The sequence below is a fragment of the Oxyura jamaicensis genome, chromosome 19 (assembly GCF_011077185.1).
Source record: "Oxyura jamaicensis isolate SHBP4307 breed ruddy duck chromosome 19, BPBGC_Ojam_1.0, whole genome shotgun sequence".
Lineage (NCBI taxonomy): Eukaryota > Metazoa > Chordata > Aves > Anseriformes > Anatidae > Oxyura > Oxyura jamaicensis.
Window position 1 is genome coordinate 2,926,645 of NC_048911.1, and position 17,170 is coordinate 2,943,814.

Sequence of the window (17,170 nt, forward strand, 5' to 3'; positions counted from 1 at the left end):
TAACACTTCTATTTAGGGCTAAAGACCTTGCTGGCATTTAATTAACACACAGACTTTGCAATTTATTGCACAGCAGGACTGCAAGACAAGCAGGTAGGACGTGGCACCAGGCCCCAGCCCAGCTCTCTGAGAGGCCCAAGCAGCGCTGCTGGCAGAGCAGCTGCAGGCCTGCAGAGGGCCCAGGCACCGACCTGCAATCCTGCAGCCTCCTCAAACAGCAGCATGCCTGAGGGAGTTGTTACAAACACCTTCCTTGCCACTGTTTTTTGTATTTATTTTCAATGCTTTAATAAGCTTCCTCATGTAAAAAGGACACAGCTGCTCCCAGGAGGCCAACACAACACGTTTGGGCAGCTCAGGCTGCTCACACCAGATGCAGAAGGTATAAATCAAGGCTCACTTAATGGGAAGGCACAGCAGTGAAGTTCTGTTGCAATTTAACGTTCACTCTCTGCTTGTTCTGCCTCAACCCATCACCACAACCATAGCGATATTAAGAGTAGCTCATACACAGGGCTGTTGGCATACTTTGTTTCACCTTCCCTACAGCTTATGCAAAATCCTCTGTAAGTTACTGCCTTAGCATAGAGCTTGGCCCCAAGCTCTGATTGGGCTAAGACAAAACCGATTTGGTACAGAATTCCAGCTAATGGAGCTAAAGGGAAGTAGGTGGTGGCCTCAGGGGCACAGCTACAGGCCTAAAGGAGTACAGCTCCTCCTGGTGCAGAGGTACCTCAGATGACAGAAGGTTCCTGCCACACCACTCCATACCAAAATGCCTAAGCTTAAATGCAGACTAGAAGACGGAGTAGCCCCTGTGTGAAATCAAGTAACATTTCCATTATTAAGAAACAAGGATACAAAGACTTCACAATTGCTTTATTTAAAACAATCACTTGGATTTTGCAAAAATATTTTTTTTCCAATAATAATTTATTTTCTTAGACAAAGCAGGAGTATCCCATACCTAAGTGACACAGCTATGCCTGAGGCTGGGAGCATTTCACAAGAAACAACTGTCCCGCACTTGTGTGAGATTTGCTGAGTGCCTGCTACAGGCACATCCAGCTGCTTCCCCTCTCCTTTAGCTTACTGCATCCTAAGTGAGCTTAACACAACTTCTCTGCTAGGAAGGCACCAAGAAACAAGGCTGTGCTTACTGCCCACTAAGGCCCACGCCCTGCAGGAAAGCCAGGCTAAGCCAAGAGGGCTCTTTGCAACTCAGAGCCACCATAACCCCAGGGACAAGAAAGGCTGCCAGGACTCCCCGAAATCAAAGGCAGCAGCTTGTGATCAGCACACAGAGACCACTACGTGACAAACAGTGAGTGCTGCTCATTTCCACTGCCTGAACATCAGCCCCGCGTGCAGTTTGGAAGGACCTTTGTTTCCAGCCTACTTCCATAAATAGGCTGGACTGGCCACTGCTCTTCGGCCTGTGCTTCCACAGCAGCAGTGTATTTATCTTTCCAGGTCTTATTCAGCAGCACTTTCCCCCTGCAGACAAGTTCTCACTCTCCCAGTCTAACAAACGTGTTCCCTGTACGTTCCCTGGCTGTTCAGCCTTCAGAGAGCACGCAGAGCCTGGGACAGCCTGGGCCACAGGCACGTGGCCGTGTCCAGCTTCTGCAGAGAACAGCGGCCTGGGCAGAGCACATGTGGTAGGGGACTCCAAGCACAGCTGCGCTGGACTCCAACAGCCAGAATGAGTTTTCTTCTGCATTAAAAACTAGTAACTATAAAGCTTTTCCTGGGGAAAGAGCTTGGCTCAGTCCAGTGCTGACACCCCAGAGCTGGTGACAAGGAAAGCACTCGTAAACGAATGCCCCGTGCTATGAATTTCACCTCACACCAGTCTTCCTGAGGGAGATCTCTTCATCCTATTGCACAGGAAGCACCAGCTGCGGGCTGGGCCTCAGCCTCTTTGGGAGTTTGTCAGGAAGCTGTCAGAGCACTCCGTGCACTGCTGCCCTCCTCAGGGAGCATCCTTCCTCCTGCAGCTAGGCCGGAGCGTTTCAACAATGCAGAGACGAGAGCACACCGAGGCACTGCTAGGGCTGTCCCTGCTCAGTCACTTCTTGTCTGGCTCCATGGAGCGAATCTTCCTTTCCCAGAAGCTCATCACCGAGCTCCCCATCTTCAAAGCGCTGCGCTGAGGCCCAGCAGCATTGCTAGGTGAAAGATTTAACCATGCTTACCATGTGATCCACGCCACATGCGACGTCCACCACCTCACCGGGCACAGTCACCTGGATCAGAGCATAACAGCAGGTTATTTCTCAAGCTGGTGTTTTGCACCCAGTATTTCCCATTTCTCATTCTTCCTTCTGCTTAATATACCGGTTGCTTTTACAGGAACTTGTATCAGACTAGTCATCTTGAGAACCCAGAGAAAGCAAGATCCAGCACCAGACGTGCTCGTGCATCAAGCTGCCAAATATTCCCCTTCTCCCCTCCCAGGAGGGCACAAAGCTTCGGAAGGACAGAAAGCACCATCTCAGTAGCAGCCAGTGAGGAGACCAAAGCCTCGGCCCATCTGCTCAGCAGCAGCGCGACCAACCAGAGCATAATGCAGACAAGAAGAGGGCCTGCCCAAGCACCACAAGGATTAGCCTCTTCTCTCAACAGCAAGGACAGGAGAGATGCAAGAGCTCGGCTTTGCCTCAGGCTGTTTTTGCTTTGATACTAAGCAGACCCAGCTCACCCACCAGCACAGTTACAGTTCTTTCACTTCCTTATGCTTACAGCTCAAGGAAAGTTGAAGCTACAAAGGGCAAGCTTTTCCTCGGAGCTAAGGGAAGGTAGAGATGGCCAGCTCTAGAGTGGGACATGACAGGCAAAGGGCCTGGTAACTGCCCTTGTTTTGGTACATGGCAGTACCATAATGATACTTGATCTCCTGCACGAGCTGGCTGTTGGAGGAAGAACTACCCTCAGCATCCACCTAGGGAAACCTGGACACGCCACGCGTGGTGCAGAGACCACACTCAGCCACAGCAGTGTGATTTTAGTCAGATGCTCCAGAGATGGGTTTTGGGGTTCCTTTTTAAAAGAACGCATGCCAAAGAAACACATCCACTGCGAGTTCAGGGACACAGAAGGGGACTGCAGGGTGGTCCAACTGGTCACCTCCCTCCTCTCTAAGGTGGCCCCTGGTGGAGACTGGGAACATCTGTTGGGCTGAGCGCTGAACTCCGGAGCCAAGCTTTTCTACACCTCCAGTCTAGCTCTCAAAGCCAACCACGAGGGAGTGGAACTGGAAGCACTGTGAACCAGCTACAAAAACAGCTCAGTGGCTCAGCGTCTCCTACTGTAACAGCCCGGTGACCCACCGCCACAGATGCTTGGCTTGGAAAAGGAGCAGGGGCAGGGAGCCCACTGCTATTTGGTCTGGCTGCCAGCACAGCCTTACTAACACAGCCAGAACATTCACCTAGTTAGATGTGAAACACAAGTCTTAGGGGTCACAGGTGACCAATGCTGGCAGTTTTCTTTGCAGTATGCACAGAAATGAAGTGCAGGTTAGAGGGGAAGGGAAGAGGCAGTAAGGCTGCAGATGTAAGGAAGATGCCATTCCTGTGGTTCAGGAGTGATGGCACAGCACCAGGTCCTGCTTTGGGATCTGAAATCCATACTGAAAGAGCAGAACCAGAAGACTCAAATTTACCGAACACCTCCACCCCTAGAGCACATGAGGCAAGGATCTCTGGAAAAGAAAGCAGTCCTACAGTTGTCTTAGGTTTTCACTTCTTCCAAAATTATTTCAAACTATGCAGCAAATGTTTCTTGGCCTCACGATAACAAAGGTTAGCTAAAGAGTACACTCTTGGTCTTAATCCTTACCCTCCATGGGAAATACTGGTCTTCCATTCTTCCAATTCCCAGGCACCCTCTTAGATTCTTGCCCCATACAAAGAGCTCTCCTCTGTCTATGTAGAAAGAAGAAGGGAAAAAAAGAATAAAAATAGTTCTTTTTTAATGAGACTGCCCTATTTGTGACGTTGGCAAGTGTGGCTACAGCACTGCTGGGAGTATAAAGGGTTATACATGCAGCATGAAAGCCCTGAAGTTCAGTTCCAAGCACAAGAAATGTGCTTGGGGAAAGCGACGCCTAATGAGCAGGACAAGTAGCAAACTCTGGGTACAAGTCTGCCTTTGCCTTCCCTTCTTACAGCTCTTGCTTTGGAATTTTATTTGAAGAAAGAATGCAGCAGAAGATATTCCAGGCAATCACTTGTAGTGAAGTGAATCAATTGCACTGGAAATTAAACAATTACAGCTGACCCCAATAAGCTACCAGTAAGCAAGGCAGTGATACCTGCCCCAGGCCATCACCTGGACACCGGTTGTTCAGCTGCCTGACAGAAGTTACCTTCTAGTGGTAACTTGGGAAAAGAAAAAAAATGTATTCGGCTGTACTGGAGGGAGACCACTTCTTAAGCCTCTCAGCACACAGATCTCAGAAGTGTGCAAATCAGCTCCACAGCACAGACATTAAACCTAGAACACCAGTACCACCTGGTGTGTAACTCCTCCTGGCTAACGGGGGAGAGCAGTTACAAGCACCCTGTGACTAGACTCAGACTCACACCCACAGCTTCCCCAGTGAGGGCCGAGCACATCAGCACCCAGCACTTTTCATGAGTAAGCCATTACTTTTGCTAATTAGTACACGGGTTCTCTGTGTTGCTGCCCCCTGCTGCCCATCTTTAAGTGACCTTCACATTCAGAACTTCCTTTGAAGACAGGCATCAAATACACCGTGTACATACCAGACTGCCCTAAGCTTAGCATAGTAAACGTGTAGGTCTTCCCACCTGAGCCTGCTAACTGAATTGGTAAGAAGGGGCAAGAAACCCCGTCATCTCCCTCCGATTTAGGCTCAGTTTTACCTTGCCCATTTATCACACATACTCCTTTTGCTCCAGAAGTGTAACTGACTAACTTACCCTGTACACGGAAATTAAAAAACCTTCCTGGGTTTCCTGTTTGAGTTTTTTTTTTTTTGTATTAGGCTTTATTTAAGCAAGTGTTGTTCTTCTAAGTCCGCCCTAGAAGTGACAAGTAGGTAACAGCCCTACGTTCATGTTGTAATAGGCTCTATTGCAGCAGTACCTATGCTTAGAGACCGTGCTGACAACTGCAAACATGCTGTCTGTCCCTCCTGCTGCGTTCCAGTGTGGTTTAAGAAAGATTTTTTAGCTTTCAATGCTGCCAAGAATATAACCACATGACTTTCTCTTGACAGTAGAAGAAGAAACTTACTTGTAAGTGCTGCAAATTGGCTGAGTCCACAGCGAACATGAGCAACGCGGATGTCCGGATTCAAGTCTGACCAGCCAAAGAGGCTGGGCGGGATCATCTCTGGCACCGCTGTTTCTGTTAGGTTTGGTCCTTTCCCAAGAATTCCATATCCCCAGACATAAACATTTCCTTCTTCTGCATCACAATAAGAACACATTCGGTAAGAAAGTCTGCACTTGTGAAATTCACACCACAACCAAAAGTTCATCAGATCCAAAGGTATGCTATCCTTTCTCCTACAGCAGACTAACTCCTTTTGAACATTAAAAGGTAGCAAACAATGTGTTTCCATCCAAATGCCTTAATTTTTTCCTAAGCTGTGTAAGCCAGTCAAGCTTCATGGGCAGAACGTTCATGGGGGAAAAGTGCCAACATAGTGCAGACTGGATAAAATACTTCAGCTAGCGGCTGAGTTTTATTATCACTGCTTTCTCCTTTGAGGCACAGCCAAAGCAGCGGCAGGCTGGTGGCCCTGCCTGGCGTTCTGCCTCAAGCTGGGTGCCTGGGAAAGGCAGCAGTTGGACAGCGTAAGACAGAGTAAGTTGCCATGACTGCCAGCTCTGCTGCCTTCATGCTAGCAGCTCCAGTGTCATCACAGCAATAGCACCGTATATAGGAACCTCTTCATCAAGAGGATCCTTCCTCAAAGTAGTACACTCCTTTCCCTCAATCCCTTATTCAGCAACTTGCAAGCTGTGCACCACTGGCAATCCCCAAAACTATTCAGTAAGAAGCCTGTTGCACTTTCACTCTCCTCAGAGCTCTCTACTTTCCAGACTAGTTTATCAAAGTTTATTTACATGTCAGATTTATATTGAGTCTGAAGGGATGTTCTCCCTCTCAGGCGTCGCCTTCCTTCCTATATTCATCTTCATACAGGCCACACAGGGCCCACGTGATGAGAAAACAAGGGATCAGAGCAGCAGGCAGTAACTGTGCTCTCCTTCTAGCTTGCATAAGCACCACCAACAGGACACACACAGCTTCCCAGCAGCACAGGCTAGAAGAGATGCTCCGTGGCTCATGCAGAGCCTCTCCAGAACGTTTTTAACCACACTGTGCAGTCTCACAGCTCTCCTCACACTGACAGCAAGCCCTGCTTCCAACCAACAAGAAGCCTGCTCCAGTAAGTTACAGCCCACCCACTGTCAGGGCCCTGCATTAAGGGGGACAATTGTGGACGTGACCTCACCCGTCAGCACAACATTGCCCGTCCCTCCACACGCAGCCTCCTTTATCTTCCCAATCTTGAACGGCAAGTGTCTGGGAACACTGACCTGCAGGAGGTTGCAGAGAGTCGTTACAGACAAGGTACTAAACTGGAAACCAGACATACATTTTTAACTTGTTCTCTGGTTCTGGTTAGAGCTCGCATACACTGGCAACTTAAATGCAGACAGCCTTTGCTGCCTGAATAACAGAACGAATGCAAGTCCCAGGACTAAAAAACCTACATGAAATTCATTAAGGTTGAGAGCACAGACACATCAGAAATAGCTACCCAGCGGAAAGCCTACACAGGGCAGCAAAGCTGGGAGCACTTAAGGGCTGCTGGTATCCCCAGCTCTGCAGGTCACACAGCGCAAACTTCAGCATGTGAGCACACTGCCAAGGCCTCCCAGTGGGCAAAGTGACTAAAGTGCTCTGCAGCAGCATTTCTGAACGCACCAAGGAAAACCACTCGAAGAATATCAGTCTTATTCAGTAGGGTTCGGTACAGCAGAAACCTACAGAGCTTGCCAGGTGTCAACACTGACCTCAGATGTCACAGGTAATACCCAGCTCTGCAACGTCACAGTTTGGATGTTATTTACATGGTATCTAAAACTCCAGCTGTGGCAGAGGTGCCACTCATCTGCCTCAGACCTCTCCGACCTCAGTCAGGAGCACACAGCCGGGAAGGTGCTACGCTGCTTAACTGTCCTCAGGCCTCCTGGGTCCCAACAATTAGCCCTACAGTAAGGGTAGGTCAGGAGTAGCAGGAGATACAAAGGTACCTGTTTAATTAAAGCCACACTAATGCAGTTGCCTGCTCTTAGCCTTCTGCCACGAATAGAAGAGTATTATGAATTCCCTGACTGTTTTCTGCACTACCTCTAGGAGGAAACCAACTGCCTGATGACCTCAGTACTGCAACACTTGGTGTCAAGTCAGCACTGTTCTTTCCCCATGTAAGCTTGCTCCAAAGAAAATCATTATCTTCAAAACACTGAGATTTGTTTAGGAGTCAGCTATAAGCCTACTGAAGTAGCTGGTGAAAAATTCAGGCCCTGAGCATAGAGCTCAACATTATGAAGTATGTAATTAAAGAAAGCAGCTTCTCACTGTATTGTGTGTCTCAACAAAACCTTGATTAGAGTTTATTAAAGCAGCTGAAGACCTAGCAAGACCCTCTGTGTACAGTGCCTTCACTGGATTCTTGTGCAATATACCTTTTTTCCACCTCCTTCTTTCTACAGATCTTGAGTGCCTCAAAAATCTGTTCATAATTTACAAGTACCAAGATAGTAGCCCTGATGTATGCTAGCCAACAGACCAATACTCCATCCTCCAAGTCACAAAAAAATATCAAAAATCTGAAAAATCCAAAGGGAATTCCTCTTTACTTCCCTTCAATATTAATCATAAGTGCCCACGAAACTACAACAAACAGCCACAGAACCAGTTTGTAAACTGTCAATGAATTTCCCACTCAGTGTTGACAGTGAGTGAGAACCAATCCAGTCCGTGGGATTTCAGCAAGCAACCTCAAAAATCAAGTTATTACACTTCTGGGGCTGGCTATTTAGCAAGGTGCCTTTATACCTCAAATTGTAAGCTGATGGGTACAAGTACAGCATTATTTAAGGCAGAAGGGATTGGGAATGAATGCTGCTGTGAAGCACACTTTCAAAGATGTCTTGTTTTGTCACCTTCCTTTTTATCACCAGCTGCTTTCTGGGGTGGGGAAGGAGTTCAGGTGCTCCTTTTCTGTGTCAGACTCTAAAGAGAACCACACAGTCCCACCAGGGCTGATTGGAAGGCACTTCCAAGGGTCACCTGGACCAAAACCCTGCTCAAAGCATGGCCTTTCAAAAATCTTAGACAGCCAAAAAATCTGCTGCTTCTGTCCAGAAACCAGCACAAACACTCAAACTGGATCTCACTTGGTGCAGAGTCAGTGGACCGGGGATGAGGTCAAAGGGTGTGCTCTTCCTTTGTAAGAGACAGACAAACCAGCATGAGGTAACCCAAACCTCTGCCTGTCACTAGCTAGCTGACATACTGCCCTAAATCTCAACAACCATTTCAGTCTGGTTGGCTTTATAAGCACTGGGAAAATCAGGCTGCTACTGGTGTTAGTTTATATTGATTTACACTGCTGTCAAATTAAAAAAAAAAAAGAGCTGGGAGAAATGTGTAATTTTTAACTGCAGCATAACAAACATGTATAACCCTCCCAGGCCAACTGACCTGCGTGGTTTCTGTGACAGATGCCAGCTGCAAGTATTCGGAATTCCCCCAGCCAAAGAGGTCTCCCTCATCTGAGACAGCCAGACAACAGTCCCCGTAGGAAGAGACCTGGATAATGTTCACTCCAGCGATGTCACCACCTAGCTTCGTAGGAATACTGGTGATATTGTAGTGCCCAAGGCCTGAAAGGAGAAGAGGAAAGATGTGAGCAAGATTTTTTCCCACCCATACTTTAATGCCTACATAGGACCATTTTGTCATGTTACAGACCACTCACCCTCACTCCAAAAGAAATCTTTCTGCCCGTAACAACCAACTTCAGTGGAAAAGCAGCCCTAAACATCAGCTCTACTAACCAAAGCTAGCTCTCTGGAGTACAAAACAACTTTACAGTCACACCTGGAGAACAGTCTAAGCCCTGGTCACTCATCTGCAAGCGTTTGAGAGCACTAACCAAGCCAGGCAGTTACCCTGAGAGAGGCAGGCTTTCATAAAGCTGCTGCACCGTGACTTCTGCAAGGACAACCATGAGTGACAGCACACTCCGCAATCATTTTAGACAACAGCAGGTGAAGTGACAAAAGATGCTGGGAACCAAGCACACCGCATGACAGCTGCCTGGACAAGAGGCCAGAAAGCAGATGACAACCAGGATGGACTGCGGTATGCCTGCAGGAGAAAACCACAGGAAGAATCCAGCTTCAGAAGCAGTAGGACTGAACAGTAGGAAATGCTCAGATAAAGTCCTCTGACAGCAAGAGCCACCAGAACAAGGGCCTGGCCAAAGCTCCCATACTAAGACAGCAGCAGCCAAAGGTCTCTGACAGTTCAAAAGGATTAGGAAGCAAAAAAGACTCTGAAATGCGAATCATGAAGCAACATCTGCACAGAACCAAGAAGCTAATTTATGTGTGCCATTTCCACATGCCCTCTCAATTGGGATAGTAAACATGTTCTCCTCAGACTGCATGTTTGGATGCATGCTCGGATTGCCAGCATGGCATCCTGAAAATGAACTGAACTGGTGTGTCTGTGTGGTTACCTGAGAGCATTGAGAACATCTGCACACAGCTGGGAACACACCAGCCCGTTTGCATCCACACATGGAGAACAACATCCATCATGAGCTCTGGATGAGGGCAGCTCATTATACTCATCAATCACTACAGCGCAAGCTGAGCTGAGCTCCTACCTGTTTGTCCATCAGCTCCCCAACCACATGCAAAGACTGCGCCTTTCTCGGTTCTAAACAGACTGTGGTCCTGGCCACACACAACCTGCACACAAAAAAAAAAAGCCAGAGCTGGTCAGGAAAGGTCCCGTGTTCAGAACTGATTTAATGAAGCATTACAGGCAGACAAATTGAGCGATGAACCTCTACAATGCCCAGCAGCACAGATTTTGACCTTTCCCTACAAATCCAATGGCTTCATGGACAGGGAAAGCTCTGAACAGCATGAGACAGCACAAGAAATAGAACTTTCTTGGTGGAAAGTGATGCTGCAGCTGACTTGGTCTCAGAGCCAAAACAAGGCTTCGTTAACAGAAAGCTCAATTCAGCAGTGCAACGTAACAGAGCAGTAAAGAGCTCTCCCTTCCCAGAGTGCTACCACGTGGCTCTCAGCGCCAGCTACAAACTGCCATTGATCCCTTGCCATGCGAGAGCTCTAGGAACACATCTGTTCTCAAACTGACATTCATGTTGAACCAGCAATCATGTCTGCCACAGGCCTGGCCTAAATTAAAGCCAACATCTTCAGAAACAGAGCCTAGAAATTAGCCAAAGATTAAAAGTTAGCCCACAAATTAAGAGATTGTACTTTCACAGCACCCACATGCTTAAAATTCTTGGTAGTCAAATGGGTACCACTTACTCAACTCCCTTGAAAAAAATTAGAGCATAAACAGAAGTTTATAAGCCTAAATCTAAACGTAATTAGGATGTACGACGGTGGATTCTCATACTGCTGACCTAAATGATCCTTGCCTTTGAGGACGCTGCCTGGCCCAGGAGCAACATACCCCCAAAGTACTGTTATAGCAGCCCAGCCATACTAGTGAACTTCTCCCATGCCTGGAAGTGCTGCAGCAGCACAAAGAATCCGTGTCAAATACACTGCTCTGCAGTCCCTAAGGAGGTTTCACAGCTTACTTTTGAAATGGGGAAGACAAAACTCAAAATAAAGCAGTTGCCAAGCGACCAGGACTCCCATAGCTTTTTCTGCCAAGCTGCTCCCCAGTCAGTCAGTCCCAGCACGTCCTGGTGCCTGGGGCTGTTCCTCCCCCGAGGCAGGACCCTGCATTTTCCCTGCGGAACTGCAGGAGGCTGCTGTCAGCAAGTTTCTTCTTGTCCGTGGCTGTCTGGATGGCAACACAGCCTCTGCTGCTTCTCCCATCTCAGCGTCATCTGCGAACTTGCAGGGGCACACCCCACCCTCCAGACCATTAATGAAGCTGCGACACAGGACAGGGCCCAGTACTGACCCGGTACATGGGGATTATTGGCCTCCCACTGGGTTTGTGCCTCTGACCACCGCCCTCTGGACCAGCCATTCAGCCACTTTTCAACCCACCTTCAGAACTAGGTTCAGAAGATCCTCTTACCTGGACAACTCTGCTGTCAAAATCATTCAGCTGATGAATCAAATGGCTTTCACTGGACACCACCAAACAACAACCAAAAAGAGAAAAGGCAACACAGCGGAATTCAGAAGACAGCAACTTCTAAGTGTGAAGGTAGACCTGCCGTTACTGAAAGCCACTTTGCTAGGACAAGAGTGATCCTTTCACATTCTTGTATGTTCAGAAAGTACTGTTCCACCCTAAAATTAATGCATTATCCTCTTTAAGAAGAACTGTCACTACTTAAACAATCTTCTATGGGAATTAGGGGTGGGAACAGCCCTCAAACACCTTCCCTAGTCTGGCACGAGCACAGACATGTGGTAATACTGCAGCTCCCATACAACGCTAGGCTTAACTACAGACTAACCAGATTTAAACCCCAGAGCACAAACAGAGAAGTGTCTGTCAGCATTCATTTTATTCTTCCATAAAAATGGGAGTTCTGAACAATCCCATGACTAAATTCCAGCATCCAGGTGAAAGAGAGCTAGTTAAATTACAGCCATTTTCTTAAACTCCACAGGCCAAGTCCTGTGGATCTAGGAGCAATCAGCAAGATCTTTTATAGGCCCTGCCAGGGAATCAGTAACTTTCAGCTTATTCCCACTACCCAGTTACATCGCTAGTGTCTCATCAAGTATTTTGAGCATATGCTTCAGTGCAGCCCACAAAAACACTACAAAGGAAAAGCAGTAGAGACTCAAACACAGTTACAGCAAAGAGGCTCAATAAAAAGATCTCTTTCATGATTACACGGCATTTCTAACACCCTCAGAAACAGCACTTGCACACCCCTCTGAGAGGCTAAAGGGAAAAAGGACTGCTAACACTGATTACCTCGGGCTAGTTACAAAGGTTGGGTTTTCCTCACTGTGCCCTGTGAAAACTGTCAGATGCCGACAGCTTTTTCTATTTTATGAACATGGTCAGAAGAGCACTCGTACTCAGCTTGGGTTTAAAGCCAGGCCCTTTATATGATGCCTGCATCATAAAAGCCTGTTCTCAGGCTCTTTAATCTTGAACAGTATCCCTGTACCACCAGACTTTTCCTACCTCCAGGTTTTACTGAAGGGTTATTTTCACGCGATAACGTTTTTAAGCACTAAGAAAGCTCATATGCTTTGGATTCTCACCTGTAAATTTCATCTTCAACTATCTTCCGACCACACTGTCCGTAAGAATTGTTTCCCATGGTGAAAACTGAAAAACAGTAATAAGATGCATGAGTTTTGTTACTGTCCAGCCTCATGAAAGTCTCTTTGCAGGTACACAGAATATTTTAATGAGGTCCTCAGCATGAAAGATCTAACACAGTACTGTAGAAATTGGCATAAGCTTTCTTCAAAGCAGGTCCACTTAAATTCAAGTGCCCAAAGCCATTTTAGCCAACAATATGTTGCTGGTAGTGCTGCAGGCATGGGGCAGTACCTGGAGCCCAGTGGCTGTTCTTCACTAATTGCCTTGTTCATTGTGCTGTTGCCAAGGAGACTCCGAAATAGAGCAGCCTCCCACAGGAGCATTCAGTCAGCCAGCTCACCCAGTGATAAGCAGCACTGGATTGCTCTGTGCGGCGCTGAAGCCACTGCACCAGAGTTAACCGGAGACATGGAAAGCCAATTCACAAAGCAGATCTTCTGTATGAAGGCCCTATTAATTCATGGCTTTTATAAATGCAGCACTCAGGGACTTCATGGGGAAGGTAACACACAATTATTGGCATAGCCATTCAAAATGGAGTTCAAAAACATCTGCCTGAACAAGACAAATAGCCTACACTTAAGCGAGGCCTGGGGCTACATAAACAAACCGTATTTTGCAGTACTTGTAGCAAAAAAGCATCCAACACGTTTACAGCTTGAGCCAAACAGCATGCAGGGCTTGACACCTGGTTATCAGCTGAGGCCTCTCCCTCCTGGGAGCAATCACATGAAGGCCAGCAGCTACCTGCACCATATTTACAATGCAACAGCCCATCTGGGGTCTAGTTCTTGAGGATCTAAGGCAACCCTTCTCAGATTTTTTTAAAATGAAAGCACAGTCAGGCATCCCTTGTCATCAGCAAAGGCAATACCACACCTCCTTCGCTGTCCGTCAAGACCAGGGAATGGGCTCTCCCACAGGACACCTGCAAGACTCGAGTCTGCTGCGGCTTCTCCAGCGGTAACGGAATTGGAGATGGTTCCAAGACATATTCGTAGCCTTTAGCTTAAGAAATAGGGAAAAATTAGAAAGTCAGTGGATTCTATAAAACAAATTCATCAAATATTTGTTGATTACATCGTGCATACACAAACTGATCCCTATTTTGTTACAAAAGGGGACATATTTTAGAAAGCCAGGATGTTAAACAAAGTAAAATAGCAACTGATATTCACCACTGGGAGGAAGAGATTAAGAAAAACAGTGATGACCGAAGCCAAGAATCATAGCCTAATCAAAAAATCCTAGAGACTGAACAATATTAAGGCTTCAGGTGGCCAGAACTGGGAAACTGAGCCTTTCAGACATATGTTCAACCACTTTGGTGAATAAAGCTGGATTACTAGAAAGCCTAACACTAAGCACCAACTAAAGTGCTCTGTACAACTGGGGATATGGCGAACAAGGTATAATATCAGCAACCACAAAAAGACAGCATGAAAGGCAAACAAAAAATCTTAGGGCTTCATATTTAAAGAACAGCAGATTAAAGGCCCTTTCAGCAAAAGGCGTGCAAGAAACATTAACAAGCAGGGCTCCATGAGGGATAAGAGATCTAAGGTTTAAGAAAGAAAATGACAGACTCTACTCCAAACAGATTTAGTAACCTGAAGAATACGCAATCAGTTACGGTCAACTGGGGAAGAAAAAAAGCAGCAAAACATAATCAGTACTTGGCAAAAGGTTAAGGTGAGATAAAAAGCTTTGATATCAAAGAAAACCACTTGAACAAGTGAAAGTTAATCCCAGAAGACCTGACGCAGCATTCTGCTCCCATGTAGCAGCATTTTAACTAGTTCTCACTGCCTTCAATTAGAAAAAGAAACAGAACACCTACACTACTCTTACAGTAAGGCACTACTTGATGTGAGGAGAGGGGTCACAACCAACTGTTTGCAAGTAGCCTGGCACGCAATGCAGCAGGGAGGGAAAGACAGCAAGGTCTGTACGTGTCTAAAGAGACACAGACATCACAAAGCAAGAGAACTTTTCCTTCTCTCTGTCTCTCTCCCTCTCTGTTCCTTCCAGTTGAGCCAGTAAGCTATAGGGATCTGTGGTAACGAACTCAGTGCCATCACTGACAATACCTGAAGGATCTTGGAGGAAGAGAAACAACAAGGTGGCTGAGGCAGGGAATGGTTAGCGTGAAATGCAAGTAGTTTAGCTTAGAAACAGCCGAAGTTAGACCATGAAATACAACGACCTGGAAGTTGGCAGGTTGTAAGTTCTCCTGGAAACAGCTCTACACAGACATGGCATTAGAACAAGTAGGTTACAAACCAAGGCTGCAAAACCAAGTAACAAGCAACTTACCCAAAAGGAAGCTTGTCTGAGAGAAGTTAAACATGGAGCAGCAGCAATCTCACTACTCTGCACATCACTTTCAACAGATCTCACCAAATACCTTACACTCCCTTGCTTTAACTGCATAACTACTTAACCTGTTTCTGTATCCTCTACCAAAAATAATTGATACATCAGAGGAAAACCAAGAATAAGACAGGACACTCCTGAGATGTGAGCAGTTACAGAACTCAGAGTAACAGCTGACACCTTTAAAAGCAACAGTGAATGGGGGCTTCCGTGGTTCCATCATTTTCCAGTTGCTGTTTAAGCACACGGACTCTTAGAAATGTTTACCGGATTCTAGCAGCAACACACAAGACTCTCACTGTAAGCTTCAGCATTCTCTATAGCAACAATCATTTTCTTTTAGTTTGCCACAACATTTAATCTTTTGCCCATAAAAGACGTGTTATACCTTAATGTATTATGCTCTTACAAGGCATGAAGAGGAAATAAATGGTTTTCTGCACAGAAAACATCTTCTTACATATATGTGAGAGCTTATGATAAGACCAAATGACTGAATAAAGTGTTTTTCTGACAAAATGTAATTTTGTATTATAACAAAAAAAAGAAAACCTACAGCTTCACAAAAGCTTCCACTGACTTTGCCAAAAGACCTCTGTGGGAGAGAGTTAGTTCAGAGATTCAAAAGCAACAGAAGTGAGCAAGCCATCGTGCCAAAACCACTTTATTAATGAGCCCACTACACTGCCCACTATCAAACTACAGACTCAAAGCAGCACCCTAACCAACGAACACGGGCTTCTGCGGAATAACCAGTTGCTTCCACTTTAGTTATATGCAGGCAAGACCACAAGCGCAGTGTGTAGAACAGATGGATCTCTTAAACAGTTACAGTGAAAATAACAGCCACGTTAAATATATATATATTTAAAGAGAAGTACGGCCCTGCGATCTGCACCACAGCACCCAGAACATTTCCATACCCCCAACCCATGCCACACGTATCCCGCAGTGCCGCCCCATCAGTCTTTACAAGACCTCAATCCTTACTTCTGTCTCTTATGCTCCTCTGAAATCCAAGCTGGGAGTCCTTGTTCAGCCCCATGCCCCACACCTTGGTGATGTCAGTGGTATTCGAGGACAGCAGCGTGAATCCATAACCACAGGCTGCAGAGGTGATCTTTGAAGGCAAACAAAAAGCATAACGTTCAGTAATAAAATACTGTTTAGAAAAGTAAGTTCCACTCCAGATTGTTTTGTCATTAGCAACTCTTTATGCCATGTCTAATTGCAGCCCAAATTAATGGCCTTTGGTAAAACGATCAAAAATAATGTTTAGTGATTAGCATAATGGTGTAATCACAAGCCTAACGTCAGTGCTTTCGTGTTTTGCTTTTGTGTTCGTACAATTGCTTCTGGACCTGTTCAGACAGAACAGCAAAACCTATTTGCTGACCCACATCAATAAATAATAAAAAAGGGAGGATATTAGGGGAATAACAGCCCCGTTTCGCTCTATTTGCCCAAGGAGGCCCAGCCGCTCTGCCCTGCCTCGAGCTGACCAGCAGAGCACGAGGCCTGAGGCACAGAGACAAGAAATATGATTTCTAGCTTCTATTAGAAGCTTCTATTTTCCCTCAAAGAACCCCAAAAAGATATTGAAACCATTCACTCCTGCTGCGATACCCAACCCCCTCCTGCTGTCAGAGGCCTGCCGGGAGAACACACGCCCACCCACGCCTCTATCGCCTGTCGCGACAGAGCGGGCCCCCTCCGCAGGCACCTTCCCGTCCGTCTCCAGCCGGTACGGCGTCGGCTGCACCCGCCGCGGCCTCTTCCAGCCCGCGTCCGGCCTCACGAAGCTGGGGATGCCCAGGGCGCCCGCCAGGCAGAAGCCCCACACGAAGACGCGCCCCCGGCGCCGCGCCGCCTTCCCCGCGTACTGGAACACCGGGGCGGCCTCGTCGGCCTCCCGCAGCTGCCGGGAGCTTGGCGGCCCCGCCGGCCGGGCCAGGCCGCGGTGAGAGGGCGGCGGCGGCCGCCAGGCTCCGCTCAGCGCCCGCCTCAGCGCCGCCATCGCCGCCTCAAGCGCCCGCCGCCATTTTGTCGCCGCCTCCCTGCGCGTGCGCCATGCGCGGCGCTGTCCCGCCCTATGCAGGCGGTGCCTGTGTTAAAGCGGCGGTGCCGGCCCTTCGTGGAGTCACGGAATTACTAGGGTTGGAAAAGAGCTTCAAAAATCATCTGGTCCAACCACCCCCTATACCACTGTCACCCA

At 47.2% G+C, this 17,170-nt stretch overlaps 1 protein-coding gene across 1 annotated transcript; it reads right to left on the reverse strand.

The window, feature by feature from the left end:
- Positions 1–1,490: 1,490 nt before the first annotated feature.
- Positions 1,491–17,006, reverse strand: RCC1L (RCC1 like). The gene is made up of 11 exons (XM_035342838.1): positions 16,679–17,006; positions 15,946–16,075; positions 13,459–13,587; positions 12,516–12,582; positions 11,362–11,413; positions 9,950–10,034; positions 8,758–8,939; positions 6,497–6,581; positions 5,266–5,439; positions 3,844–3,929; positions 1,491–2,249 (listed from the first exon to the last, which is right to left on the reverse strand). The coding sequence occupies exons 1-11, from the start codon at positions 16,970–16,972 to the stop codon at positions 2,172–2,174; spliced, it is 1,362 nt and encodes a 453-aa protein (XP_035198729.1). The 5' UTR covers positions 16,973–17,006; the 3' UTR covers positions 1,491–2,171.
- Between the last annotated feature and the right edge of the window lie 164 nt (positions 17,007–17,170).

What these genes read in the sequence shown, in the direction of transcription:
- RCC1L (XM_035342838.1), bottom strand. Translation starts at nt 16,972, where the DNA reads ATGGCGGCGCTGAGGCGGGCGCTGAGCGGAGCCTGGCGGCCGCCGCCG. An exon ending in GAGGAGCATAAGAGACAGAA is followed by an intron (nt 13,588 to 15,945) that starts GTAAGGATTGAG and finishes CTATTTCTTAAG; the next exon opens with CTAAAGGCTACGAATATGTC. An exon ending in CTGTCACAGAAACCACGCAG is followed by an intron (nt 6,582 to 8,757) that starts GTCAGTTGGCCT and finishes AACCTCCTGCAG; the next exon opens with GTCAGTGTTCCCAGACACTT.